The sequence below is a fragment of the Lepisma saccharinum genome, chromosome 14, assembly GCF_977018435.1.
Source record: "Lepisma saccharinum chromosome 14, izLepSacc3.1, whole genome shotgun sequence".
In the NCBI taxonomy this organism is placed as follows: domain Eukaryota; kingdom Metazoa; phylum Arthropoda; class Insecta; order Zygentoma; family Lepismatidae; genus Lepisma; species Lepisma saccharinum.
The window spans coordinates 27,972,026-27,987,259 of NC_139242.1; the positions used below are offsets into that span (position 1 = coordinate 27,972,026).

The 15,234-nt window shown below is 34.8% G+C and overlaps 1 protein-coding gene across 2 annotated transcripts in view; it reads left to right on the plus strand.

Annotated features, from left to right (window-relative positions):
- The window catches only part of TBPH (TAR DNA-binding protein-43 homolog), a 68,374-nt gene extending 53,367 nt beyond the window's left edge, over positions 1–15,007 (plus strand). Inside the window, exons 4-5 of one of the 2 annotated variants that reach the window (XM_083135312.1) lie at positions 439–501; positions 12,651–15,007. In XM_083135312.1, the coding sequence (XP_082991438.1) occupies positions 439–501; positions 12,651–13,502 (915 nt within the window). In that variant the 3' untranslated portion in view covers positions 13,503–15,007. The remainder of the gene's footprint in view (positions 1–438; positions 502–12,650) is intronic. The other variant, XM_083135313.1, reaches the window with a different exon arrangement.
- Positions 15,008–15,234: the final 227 nt, after the last annotated feature.

The window sequence follows — 15,234 nt, forward strand, 5'->3', positions numbered from 1 at the left end:
TAAAACTACTCTAGAATTATGAAAGTGCAGCAAATTTATGTTCCCTAACCAAATGTGCATTCACCATGTTTTGTAAGTTAGGTTTAATAAGGTAATCTCTTAAACCTCACTTGTACCACAGCCTTTGTGGGCTTAGTCGTTGGCCTTGCATGTTTTGAAATCATACATTTTTACATAGGTTTAATTGGATTTATTTCCCATAATAAACCATCAGTTGCTTCATGGGTGTTACTGTCTGTGAATTGCCCTATTGTAAAATTGGGAAAAGTTATGGCTGAAAAGGAAACGGCCAGTAATAATAAAATTGACAAGAAAGGTACACTAATGTGGAACAACTCACGATAGTTCCATTCCCACAGTTGATTCACAAAAGTATAGATTCACCATATCCCCTTTGTGGCATGGCTGATGTTCAACCTGTATTTGATCTCTCACCAGGTGTTCTGTAACATCTGTGGAGTTACCGATGCTACAGCAATTCGGATCCTGGCAACAGATCAGGCAAGTCTCTTACTTTGCATTAAACACTTATTCGAAATTCTAATTCCGCTAATCCATAACAGCAGTGTACTTTTGCTGGGAATATGAAACGTACCGTGTTGCAATTACTAGATCGACTTTGCACATGCATTGTAATACTGTTATCTGAAAAAAGCAGAAAATGTTAGGGACTCTTATTTACATTGTTCACTAAATTAGTCATATATTACTTGGCACTGAAAATTTCAAGTCATGTTTATTGTTTTTTAAAAAAAAACAGCCTTTTTTTATCATTGACAGCAAAAGATTCTGTATATTTTTAAAATGAACATTTAAATGGTCATGTATTTGAGATATTACCAGCAGTAATTGTTCAGTTTGTTATTTTATGTTGCTTTTCTCTCTCAGGTTAATCATGATGATTAGGGTTAATGATGAAATGGATGATAGGACAACGATACAAACAAGAACCACTGAACTTGCAGCATATGATAATGACCAATCTGTCATGGAAGGTTGCTAAAAAATTTAATGATATTGAAGCAATTCAATCATATGTTAAACTGAGTAAATATGATTCGAAATTTCTGAACTGAATGTGAAAAATTGCTGCACATGATATAATTTTAGTGGAATGACTTGTTTTTATGTGCATATCTCTTGTGAAGAAGCATGTGGAACATTTTATCCAAGTTGTTTGCTTTTGAGTTTAAACTTTGGGGATTTAGTCACTTTAGAATGGTATAGAATGTATTTCAACTGAAAACTGGTTTTGTAGAGTGAAGAATATGGCAACTTCATGGTGTCGTAATTGTGGCTGTTACTTAGTAAAATTTCATAAGAATTGGGAAGGTTTCAGGAAACGGATAGCATGTGTTCTGAATACCATGCAGTGTTATTGTCAGTAAAACAATACAAAGCATTTACTTTTTGTCAGATACCCAAGACAACATCAACATACTCTATTTCATTACATCTGCTGAATTGTTCATGCTGTTGGCTGCTATGACATAGGCAAACGATCATTAGTCCATTACATCAGTATTAATGTGTTGATCTAATATTACATGGGAACTGGAATATGTAATTCATTCACTTCCTTAGTGTATACTGTCATGACAAAAGATTAAAGATCAGATTTCATTGTGGTTGTATCCTAGTGTGTCAAAACTCTTACTCGAGACTTATTAATTTGAAGTAGCTATGATTTTTCACTGAAGTAATAATCAATTTAAATAATATAAACATCTTAGAAAGGTGAACCCTACTCAAATTAACAACAAAAAGAACTTTTTTTTCACTTTCATCGTACTTTTATGCATTGTGCATAATCTTTATAAATATATCATAAAAGATAATATAATTAGGTAACTTCTTCACACAGCAAGTTACAGGGTTTTGATACTTGGTCTATCAGATTAGTAAAATTATCAATAAATTTACCATTAACCAATATGGTATTATTGGATGATTATCGACTAAGCATTTAGTTCCATTTTTATGTTCAAATGTTGCTTCAGTTGTTCCAGAAACTTGTAAAGGATGAGAAAATAACACAGGGAGTATGTAACAAACCGGAAAATACTGTGCTTCCATAGCCATAGTACACCCTCCCCCCCTTTTTTTTTTTAAGTGCTCATGAAGTTTAACTCTGACATTAACCCCTGCATGTAAACTAACTAGATACATAAAAAAGGTTTTCAGTGAATTATAACTCTAAAATACCTACTAACTTGTGTGTGCCAACTTACCAAGTCTTCAGAATTTTGAGAGAATAACAAGGTAGAATACTGACTCGTGGTAAGTGGGTAGTAGTAAGGCTAGCTTAGGATTCTCCAGTGCTGACCCATAAACTATGATTATAAACCACCTTCAAGGTTGTTGCATATTGCTTACATGGACGATATGTAATTTGAAGATGATGTGGCATATTAAGAATCATGACAGCTCATTTCTGAAAATCACTCAATGAAAATGAGCTTCCTATTATTACAGTGGATTTAAGGAAAAGTATGTGTAGAAGATCAACAGAAGTGGCAAGATCATATTCTTCAACATGGTGATTGAAGTAGGAATTGTTAGCTGTGATTTCCCTCCAATTTGGGCATAGCTTCAACATCAAAATACTTAATAAAGGGGCCAAACATTATTTTACTATTAGTTACTTGAAATTTATACAACAGTAAGTACTTACAAGTGAAATGCAAAAAGATAATGAAAACTTAGGTCTTTCTTACAGTACTTTGTGAAAAATTATGTGCATTGATTGCACTGTACCACAAAGTATGGCTTTACACATTCTTGATCTTGGCTACAGTGGAAGTGATGCAATGAATATGATGCTCTGGATGCTTCTTTCCTCCAGGAAACAATAGTTAGAGCCTGGGTGAACCACAAAATGACTTTATGCAGTGGCAGAAAAATTTTCGGATCTCTGCATAGGGAAGGGAAGTCCAATTCCCTACCGACTAGGATAAGATATACTTGTATTCACATGTATTATAAACAGACAACTTCCTAAAATTTTTTATTAATTCCAATGTCAAAGTTTCCATGAGACACTTCTTACTTAGACATTGTTATACATTAACATAATCCATGCATCATTTTAGCTCCATCTAATCCTAACAGCCAAGTCACAGAATATTAACCTATTTGCTCATATGGTCATTTGCTTCTTAAAGGTGCACAATAAAAAACAATAATTTTATTCTCATGATTAAGTTATGTCACCTAGTAAACTCGAGTGGCCTTCATTTTTTTCTAGCAAAGGGAAATATTTCTAAATTTTAAATAATACAGATAAAAGTACTGATATAAAATTTGCTAATACCTATAACACTAGCCTGCAAATCAAAACCTTTTATTCTGTGGTATGAACCTCAATAGGCGACTTTTATTAATTGTAATGTGCTGATTTCGAAAATGTATTCCGTTTTGTTGTATCACGTCGGCGAATTTCACAATGTTATTTCATTATTATATCAATTTACCCCATTTAGATATAGTGTAGAAATTGCAAATACAAGATAAATACAATAAATTATAATAATATAGTAACATAGTACATAAAAATTATATATAATTACATTTATTATGTAATATATGTGTCTAATTACATAAAATAAATTATATATTCTATGTTAAATGCAAGGAATAACCAACCTCATATTACAACCAAGTACTTTGAACTTGTCCAGCATTTCTCACAATATCTTTGTACAGTGGCTCCTTCACATTACCAAGAAATTTCCTTGCAACTTTTTTTTTGAATGCTTCCCATGCATCTTCTTCAATTTTGTTCATTGTCTTGTTGAAATCGTCATCAGCTTACGAATTTGCAGTCTATCAAATACACCTTCTCTGACTTGTGATAATGTAGGAAATTTCATGCATTAAGTATTGGAAACATGGGCCACTTTTGTCTAGTGCCCTTAAAAAATGTTTCATAATTCCAAGTTTTATGTGTAATGGAGGAAGAAGAGTTTTCTGACTATCTACAAGACTCCCTTTTGTAACATTTCTTGATCCTGGTTTCAGTTCCTCTCTTTCAGGCCAATATACAGTATTCCAATGTTTGTCTCTGGCCCTACTATCCCACTCGCACATAAAACAGGAAAATTTCTTGTATCCTCCCTGTTGTCCCAGTAATAAGCCAATGACTAAGGTCACCGCATATTTGCCACTGATGCTCCTGGTACTTTATTTTGTCCAGAACTAACTGCAGTGTTTCACGTGACTCCGCTAGGTATGTAGAATGTGCAAGAGGAATGGATGTTGATTAATTGCCATTGTGTAGCAAAACGGCTTTAAGGCTTCGTTTGCAGGAGTCTATAAAAAGATGCCAGGAACAGGGATCATATGCTTCCTCTCCTATCTGTTGCACAAGATTAGGAACATCGATACAAAATAACAGTTCACCTTCTTATGTGCGGTATTTCCAAAAATGTTTGTCACAGTTTCTATACCAAGAAAATGTAACCACGGGAGCCGAGAGATTCTTTTCATGTAGACTGAGCCAAGTAATTCACTCTTTTCTTCCGTGAGCCTTAGGCCACGCACCAAATCATTCAACTCAGGTTGGGTAAATAGTTTACGTGAAGTGTCTAATTCTTCTGTTTCGGTATACATTTCATCACTGCTTGAATATGAGGAACTACTTTCAAATTCATTCCCACTTGTGGTGGTTTAGGTACTGGCAAGTCTGGCCATATTGAATAGGTTGCCTAGCTGATGGTAGATCAGGGTATTTTATTCCTTTCTTTTTTTGTTGTAACCAGTAAGCTGGGACAAACAAAAATAACAGTCATGATGATGATTTTTCGGTTCGCACCACACCATTGGTATTGCGGAAAGCAGTGCGTTCTGTTTTCCTTCATACTAATAGCATAGTTAGGGTTACCAGATTGCTGTAAGGGAAATGTAGGACACAAAACATTCTCCATAAATAATACATACTTCTATAGAGCACGTTAGAAAGTAGTTGAAAAATTACACTTTTCAGTTTTTTTTAAAAATGAATTCATTAAAATTTCAAGACTTGCAATCATACTAATCAATGCACCTCTTACTACATGATTTAAGTGTTATACTTCTCTGAGGAGACAATTTTTTTCAAAATTTCAGGTTTAGTCAAACTATATTGATGTTAGAGTAGACAGCCAAACTCTTTGAGATTATAGGGACCAGTAACAGACATTTTACAGACTTTATGAAAAAATAATTTCTCTCATTAGTCTGTTGTGCTGATGGTAATAAAAGTACACTCTGAACATTTGAATTAAGACCTGTAATATTAAACAAATATTCAGCAATTACCGTAATTTAAAGTTCGAGAAATTTCATCTTGGGTAGTCTTTAGTTCAATAACAGGGTGTCTACCAAAATAACACATCCAGAATTCTTGACTTTTTCTGGACTTTTCTATACCTTTTTCCAGTCTTTCTTAACGTTTATTTATCCGACCCCTACTTAGGTAAAGTTGGAACTTAGTAATTAAGAAAATAAATATTTATTTATTGAAAACCCCCTACCAAAGGGCCAGTTAAGATGAAAACTGAAGCTGAATTTAAGAAGAGAATTAAATCTGCTTTCTCGTATTAATGCATACTGAACTGTGTTTGGCAGACAAGCGAGGCTTTGGCATCTGGACTCACAGCCAGTATAATCTTATGTGGGGCTTGTGTCGGTTGTCCCTATATGTTTGTGACTGTCCCTTCATCCATCTTACCTTACCGCCATTCATTATCATTTTCGTGATTAACCAAAGGGACAGAAAAAAGTTAAGTAAAATAAACTAAATCAACCAATCAGTCATTATGATAGCAAAAATTCTTGACCACAAGAATAATTTATTGACTTCTTGACCTATTTGTTGATTTCTTTACTTTTTCTTGACTATTCTGAATAACTTTGTTCTCTATACCCCTGCTTTACAATCAAATTATATTGAATAAGAATGGCAACACCTTGTTCCATCAGTGTAAACCCTAAGACAAGAAATTCTGCCAGGCATTGAACAGTGACATTATCAGAAAGTGGTCCCAAAATATGTTCATTAAGTGCTTCCGTTTTTTTGTATGTTTAATAGCAGGACAAACTTTTTTTCTTTTTGGGCAATGACTGAATCAAAATAAATTTCACCATTGAGTTTGGAAGCGCAGTCCATGGACTTGTAACTTGCATGATTTTTTTTCTGCTACCTACTTTCCTAATTAATATTATGTGACGCTCAAAATGTAAGACATTTATGATATTTTTCAAATTCCTCCCGGATGCCGGATATAAGGCTAAAATGTAGGACATGTCTGGGAAAAATCCGGACGTCTGGTAACCCTAAGCATAGTCCCTCGACACAAGTGTTACATGCACTATGTGGAGCAAAATATTTATCATCATCACCTACCTTTACTCTGAAACACAAGAAGTACAGTTTATTCACGGAAGAATCTTATTTTCTGTACATTCCCATTGAACATATAACACCCAGATATGTTTCTACAGTGCCATTGTGCATCAAATCTAATGTATTTCTCATTTCATTTTTGTTTCATTCAAGATCTTTGTTCATATTCAGCATAATGTAGAGATGCGGTAGTATTACCATGCTGCACACATAATGTAGCTATACAAAAGGAAAAACATAAATTGTGCAACAACTGGATGTGATACACAAAAACTGTTGTTATTTTCAGATTTAGGTCATTGATGCCTATTTGAATCACCTATTTTCAATTTTACTGCAGAACCATTGCAGGCTAGTGTAATGGATACCCAACAAAACCATTATTAACAGACAAACATGCCCTAAAGAACCTGAAGGGTTTGTTCACCTTCTTAATTAATACATGTTACAAATTAACAGCAATGCATTTGTCCCTAAAAAAAAAAAAAAAAAAAAAAAACACATACGGGAAATTTACTTTCAAAGATGCCAGGGTGTGTGAATCACACCTTTATATTCATAAAAGCATAAAAATGGCAGAATTGTACACACAATTAGAGGTTATTGTGGAGATATTGGATTGGTAAAATTATTTGTTGTTAATCCTCTAAACCAGTGGTCTCCAATAGTTTTCGATTGACGACATACTGTACTGAATCCCTGTCATCTTGCGACAGTTATTTGGAGCTTGAGTTATTATCAGGGATGGACAGGAGGGAAGCAAGGGGGAAATTCTCCTCCCTAACAATCAAGGGGAGGGATAAAAATATAATTTGTACCACCCCTAAAATTCAGCCTAAATAGTGGGCTTTAGTAAGAGTGTACACCACTTCCCCTATTATTGAAAAGTCCACACCTTCTGTGTTCCACAGAATTTGTCACATAGCCTTATGGTTAAACTTAACTTCAGCATTCTTGCAAGTGTTCACTGTTTGGTAAGGTCTGTCTCAATTAAATGTACAGTACGAAAGATCTCATGGTAAGTACAAAATAATAAAAGTCTTTCTGAATGGAACGAATATATTTGTGTATATATGTATGTGTACATATACACTCCACAGCAAAGAAGAATCGCCCCCTAGTGATAAAATCTAATATTTTCTTTCAAGCAGTATGTTTTATTTTTTGAATTATTTTGACAATTGTACATACTGTACGTAATTTTAACATTTTCTGTTATTTTACTTACTCTAACAATGAAGGTAATAAGAAGAAATCAACAAAGAAAACAGTTGATTAAATTGTTAAGCTTTATGGCCTTTATTGCCTTCCGCTATTATTTAGTTACCTTTGTTTGGTCTGATGTAATGTTCAATTGTTACATTTGTTTAGGGATTGGTTTCATAACCTCGCTGAAAGATTTCTTCATCAGAAGTCTTCCTTCTTGCTCACACAGTATCACCAAACCTAATTGCAGTACAATAATGTATGATTTCACTTCTGCCCGAAGTCAGTATTTCGTATGTCCACCTTTTGCTTTTCAAGTTGATGAGCCATGCTAGCAACTAAACGGGAACATGTTTCAGAGTCTATTTTTTGGTACCAGATATTAACAAGTGCCTCAATGAGCTCCCGTTGATTACTGAAGTTCTTGTTCAGGAGATGCATTGTCATTATGTGCCATAGATTTTCTATTGGGCTCATGTCCGGTGAATTGGGTGGCCAAAATAATGTTCGAACGCCCTGCTTTCTTCCCATTTCGATTTACTGTACTTTGTGTGAGCAAGAAAGAAGACTTCTGATCAAGAAACCTTTCAGGGAGGTTATGCAACCAATCCCTAAACAAATGTAACAATTGAACTATACATCAGACCAAACAAAGTTAACTAAACAATAGCGGAAAGCAATAAAGGCCATAAAGCTTAACAATTTAATCAACTAACCGCTTTGTTTGTTGATTTCTTCATTATTACCTTCATTGTTAGAGTAAGTAAAATATCAGAAAATGTTAAAATTACGTACAGTATGTACAATTGCCAAAATAATTACAAAAAAATAAAACTTACTGCTTGAAAGAAAATATTAGATTTTATCACTAGGGGGCATTCTTTTTTCCACGGACTGTATATGTATATTTACTTTGTAAAATTTTACAACACATCTGATGGAGCTTCTTGTGTGAGTGGTTGGGAATCGTTGCTCGAAACTACTGAATAATCTGTCACATAATTACTCTGTGCGAATTAAGCTTTTTGCAAGGGGGGGGGGGGAAGATATATGTTACCAGTCAGTAAACTAAACTATTGCCTTGTGGTTCTAAGTGCCTTAGAACATTGAGTCTAACCTAGGTCATTAAATCTTTTGATAACATTTGCACAAAATTTCTAAGAAAACCCAATCTCTTGCACAAAAAGAATTATCGAACTAGTAACACTGAAAGCTTGACCTTTCCTTGGCAGGAAAATGTTTGATCACTGGACCATTAATGGACACAAATAACTTCTCAATTGTGTTTGTTACATATGTATGTAGTCATATACTATATGCTTTCCATTCAATTTTTCTTTGATGTGGATAAAAACAACTCTGGCAGGGATAAAAATAATTTTATTTTGCCTGGGACAAATTCTTTTGTGGGGGCGGCAATCCCTGCCTTCCCCCACCCCTGTTAATTCACACACTGCATTATTAGCATGTTGGGTATCTCATTTGTGGTATGCATTTAACAGAAGTAATCCTGCTAAATAATTTTTACTTATTACATGGTCTATTTCCAGAATAAAGTAAACATCAATAAGTTAATGTAATCAATCTGTTATAATCAGAAGGGGAAAAGATAAATTAAAAACTTGCGAATGTAAGATAAAGCTAGATTAATAACTGAAGAAAAGAATATGTTGAGATACTTATTAGGCAGCTGTACATCAGGTGTTCCTTTATCCAGCAAGGATTGCTGTATAGTTTTGGTAGTGTCATAAAGAAATGTTTAGATTTGTTAGACTTATAACTAACTGGACCTCGGATTTTTAGGTTCTAAAAAGTGTGCTTTTAGGTTCCTAAAATAGGCTCTAAAAATCCGAAAATAGGTTCTAAAAACCTTAAATTAGGCTCGAAAAATCCTGAAATAGGTTGCAAAAAGAGTTAGTTTGGTACAAAATTCCTGAAAAATACTGATTAGATACAATCGTTAAAAACAAAATTTCACAAGAACCGTAATACCAAATATTAATTTTCTAAACAAATTTTCATTTGTTTATATCATTTTCAAAATTATCTACAAATTATTATAATACTGCACTTGTGCTGTTAGAAAAAGTTACTTGTTGATATGAAAAATGAATTACGTATGTATAATTTGCTGCACAATATCAGGGTGGCTACTCACTTGTAATTCTTGTAATTCTAGGAATTACACGTGAATTATTGGTACCGGATATTATGCGTGAATTATTGTATCTGGAAATTATTCATGAATTTTGGCAAGACACGAAATAAGGTACAAGCGGATGTTTTCTCTATTCAATTTTTTTCTCCGTAGACGTGAAAAATTGCAACTTTTATTAATCCATATCCCATTAAATTTATACATGTTTATAAATGCCTTCAGGCAAGTTTCTCTCAGTTTAGCTTTTATTTTATTAATTTTTTGAGGATGAAAAAGAAAGCTACACAGAAAATAAAACAAAATTTTCTCATTCCGTTTATTTTGTTAGTGTCTTTTACAGAACAATCTATCTGACAAACGGAACATTATTACAAAATAATATATCTTGAAGTTGATTAGGTAATTTTTTTTGTTACATTGGAATCATACAAACCCTTCATATTGTCAATATTGTTGTGTATGGAAGGGTGGGTGAGAGTCGTTAATACGTAAGGTTGGAATAGAGAAAACATCTGCTTGTATCCTTGAATTTTTGGAAAGTTCACCTTGTAAACTAGGAATTATACTTGAATTCTATCATGGTCCTAGTGACCACCATGAATCTTTTTGCATTATCCACACTAAAACTCCACCTTTTGTCTGTGAGGATCTTTTCATGTGCTGAAAATTATCTTTCATCAGAAACATAGTCAGTAGTGCTAATTTCAATGCTGAAATATTACTTCGCAAGGTGAGAATGCCAAAATGGACTAAACTGATGTGAAAGTGAGCAAGGCCACACAGATCAGAAGTTTGTACTTGGGACTGTGCAGGCAGTAGACGATTGGGTGCCAAAACTGAGAATGGGGAGGGGGGGACAAGTACAGTTTACTTTATCTTAGTAGGCAAGGCTTAGCATTAAGAGTCTATAGTGCAGGGGTAAAAAGTAGGGGGGAACTAACTGTCCCCTTTTGCTGCCACTGTCTGCAGGTAACAGTAACGTCAGACATTTTTGTTTTGTTTAAAGCTTTGATAAACATCATATACTTGGAGGGAGGGTAATCGACAGAAAACATGTTTCAAACATGCCAGTCATTGAATTATTTCCCCACCAAACCTAGTAAATACCTCTGCGAGATATAAACATCCTGTAAAACCTAAAAAAATTATAAAAACATTTAAAAAGGTTTAATTTAGACACATATACCTAAAATAGGTTCTAACAAGCAAAATAGGTTATTTTAGGCACTTTGTCAGTTGTTTCATTTTTTTATGAAATGCCGATATAACATTTCTTATTTACCTGCAAAAGAAAAAATAGGTTAAAAACCTAAAATACGAGGTGTGCTTATAACCTGGCTTTTATTTCACTTTTACATTATTCAAATGTATGATGATAGCCATCCCCACAGACACAGACACACACACACACACACACATGCAGGCATGCATATCAGCAGTTCTTAATGTTATTACAAGTAACAGGGTTTTACGTATTTTTTTACTATTCGAAGTTACTGAAAGAGAAAACAGAGAAATTTCTTGGTTTGTGTGTGTATAATGAATAAAGAGAAAGGAATCCTGACCTATTCTCAATAAAAGCTACAAACAACAAAATAGTAAAATAATAATTCATCTTCTTTACCTATTTGTGCCACTGGCATAGCTGCAAACTTCCTATGAATGTGTAGGCACCTCTAAAAGGCTGGGTTAACCATAACCCATTTTCAAACAATTCCGAAGTTATCAGGAAAACTGGAATAAAATTATAGCACTAAATAGAACCAATGTACAGTCACCCAAGTATGTATGTATGTTTGTATTTGTTATTTAGCATTCTTTGTCTTCCACTTTTGGCTAATTGTGAGGATGAAGATGAGTGATTAGATAAAATCGATGAAGGGACAGTCACATGGTGTCGAACAAAGAATCCCCACACCCAACTGAAACCCGGGACAAGACCAAAAGTCAACTACTTAACGTTCTTGGCCAGCTAACCCAAGCACAATCACCCAAGAGTACATCTTCAAGAAGTGTAATGTTTGAAGTATTTGGCATTTAGCACAAATTCTTCCATTAAACTTATAGTTGTTGCCACTTGAACATAATTGTCCTCTGAATTTATAATATACTTGAACTGAGTAAGTGAATGTCCAAAAAAAGTCACACAACCAAGACTTCGAAGGTACATAACTTGGTTCAGAAAGCAATGGAGACGTGAAAGTTTCACTGGGTATTAACTTTGTCTGTGGATATTTTTTAAATATTACGTGCCGTTTCAGTATGTGGAAAAAGTTACCAAGGTTTAAAATAGATTTTGTACAAAGTGAAAATAAACATGAATAAAAGAGAGCTGTGGAATCAAGTGCAAAAAAAATTCATATGTATTGATGCTCTCTTTGGGTTATTATCGAACTAATAAAAGAATGACAGAGACAATTCCACACAGGCAAAACAGCTACAGCGAAAAATCAGACAAAGTCAGGGTTGCCTTGGTATCTCAGTTTGTAGTGAAATGACACTATGCCAGATACCCAGGTTTGAGTCCTGGTCAAGCTTACATTTTTCACTGAAATGTCTACATTCAGAATTTTACAGGAGGTAATTATTTAATCACAAGATCCACATCTCTGCACATTGCTGCTGTCTAAATAATTAAAAATTATGCATTTTTTGTGCATATTTTGAAGAATATTTGGACTCTATGAAAGTGTAGTCAATCCCGTAAGGTAGCTGGAGTCCAGATAAGTATTGCTCTCAGTTACTGAGTTTCAATCAATACTTTCCAATACCTATAATGAATTGGTATCAGCTCAGCCCGAACTTAGTCCTATTTATTACTTCTCTCCCTGTATATATTAGTATCAACCCATGCATAATATATGATAATTTACACTTATGTTGCCATTTATTTCTTTGCAGGAGGGTCAAGTACAACAGGTACCATGTAAAGTGTTTGTTGGTCGCTGTACAGAAGATATGGCAGCTGATGATTTGCGTGAGTATTTCTCTAAATTTGGAGAAGTGACTGATGTCTTCATCCCTAAGCCTTTCAGAGCATTTGCCTTTGTAACTTTTCTTGATCCGGAAGTTGCACAGAGTCTTTGTGGGGAGGACCACATAATAAAAGGAGTGTCGGTTCATGTGAGCAACGCTGCACCCAAAAGTGACCCAAACGCTAGGGGTCCATATGGTCGAGGTGGTCGCGATCAAAAAAACTTGGTTGGCGGCCCCTTCGGACAGGGGCATTATCAGGGGTCTGGCAGCATGGGGATGGGGGGAGGAGGGGGTTGGAATCAAGGAGGTCCTGGGAATAGGGGGAACATTGACATGCCAAATTTACAAGCCTTGGGTATAACGAGTAACATGGGTCAGGGAGGCGGACAGGGGAGTCAAAATATGAACAACCCTTTGGGTATGGGAACGCTTAACTTGGGGGCTCTTCCGATGAACCCCGCGTTGGTAGCCGCAGCTTTAAATCAAGCAGGATGGGGTCTCATCGGAAACCTTCAAGGCAATCAGGGGAGCCAAGATGGTCCGCAGGGCTTTGGTAATCCCTCGGGATTCAGCGGGAATCCCAACAGCCAGTCTGGGCAAGCAGGGCAGAACGTCCCTCAAAATCAAGGTGCTGGAGGTGGCAGCGGGTTCCTTAGCTGGATGAATCAGGGTGGTGCTGCAGGGGATGCCACGGGGGCGCACGGTTCAAATACGCAGCAAGCGCCGTCATGGCCCCAAAGAGAAAAAGGGGGCAGTTTCTTAAAGTATGATGTGTAATTAGTCATCTGGAGATGGGTGGGTGTTGAAAGATCTTTGTAGATACTGTGTGGGTGATAATTTTTTTGAGTGACGTGAGCAGAGATGGGTGGTTCATAACATTATCTTGTTAAATAGTACACTTGTTCACATGAGTTCACATTTTGTACATTCAGAATTTATTGTATGAATGTGTCCAAGATTGCACATTGAATGCTTGAAAAATTCTTGTAAAGCAGTGAATTGTGTTTTTCTTCTTTTAATTTTTTTTTCTGTTTTGTTTCAAAGTCTATTATACAAGACCTGTCTCTGCTACAGCAAAGTCAGACAGTTAGAAATCCCTGCCATCTCCATGATCACATCATCAAATTCCTGTTCTCACAGCTCTATGTATAATGTATTTTTACTTGATAATGACAAATTTTTTCATGCTCATTTTTTAAAGTGCAATGTGAGATGCTTTCCTGTAAATGGAAGAAGTTCCGTGAGGTTTCAACTTGACATAACAGACCCTCTACTATTTGTAGGCATATGTACAAAATTTCATATCATCAGAATTTTTTAAGAGAGAAAGTGTAGGACGTGCAGTATTACTTTCTGCTTGATAACATCTTAAATGAAACCTTTCCATACTTCTTCCAGTTCATTGTATTGCATTAGTAGTTGGATGTATGCACTTGTCAATCACAGCATATAACATTTTTTTTTCCCTGACATGCTCCATTTTACTCTTAGAAGGATCTGCCATATTACTTTGTGGCATTAACTGAATTTTTAATCACTCTATAAAGAAGATTGTGAGACAGGTTTGATGTAAATCCAGTGATAGAATCAAGGAGAGTAATGCATAAAGCATGAAACGATGAAATTCAAAATTCCTAGAAAAAAAGAGGAATCAAGAAACCTAGATGTTGCCTATCAAATGGTTAATAGAAGGTAGGGTTTTTGATTATGCTTTTCATTATTCTTTGTTTTTTTTTTAGTGTGAATTAAATGAGGAAAAACATTAATTTTTTGTTGTTTTTAATATGACTGTGTGATTTGTATTCATAATTCATGTCAAAATCTCATCTGCATTTTTCTCTCCTTGTTGAGTGGTACATGGAAACATACTCCACATGTAGTGAAAAAGAGTCTTTACATTGTTAAGTGTATAGTATTCATTGTTAACATGGGGTGAACTTTTATGAAGATGAAGTGTGAGGTTTGAAAAACTTATTTAACTGTTGTTTAACAGGGATGTTTGGATTTGGTGAGTGGAGAATTAACATTATATATAGATATCTTTGAACGATGTGAATGGAATGAAAAACAGAAGGCAAGAGTGAAAAGTTTGTAAAGATGGGTATTTTTGTTTTGTGTGTGTTTGATCAGTTTTGAAGTGTGATGAATCTTTTTGAGTGAGGCTTGAACTTTACCACCACTTGGTACAAACTGGAGTTTGAAGTGTAGTCGAAAGAGTGCTTTCTGTGTGAAATATGTGTGTTTATAAATTTATGAACAAGAATAAATATCTGTCTCCTGTGCATGTAGATCGTGAGCTTCATTGAGTCTGTCTCCTTCCTATGCTGGAATGATTTGCAATTTACATTTAAGTATTTTTTTTCTGTAACCATTATTGGAAACCCATGTAATTCCTTATAATAATGGGCTTAGTGTCTATTTTTTAAATATAGTTGGACTCTTTTCTTTTATCTTGAAGATAAGCCCATTTTTCTGTTTGTTCAGCCATGGTATTGCTGCATATAGTGAT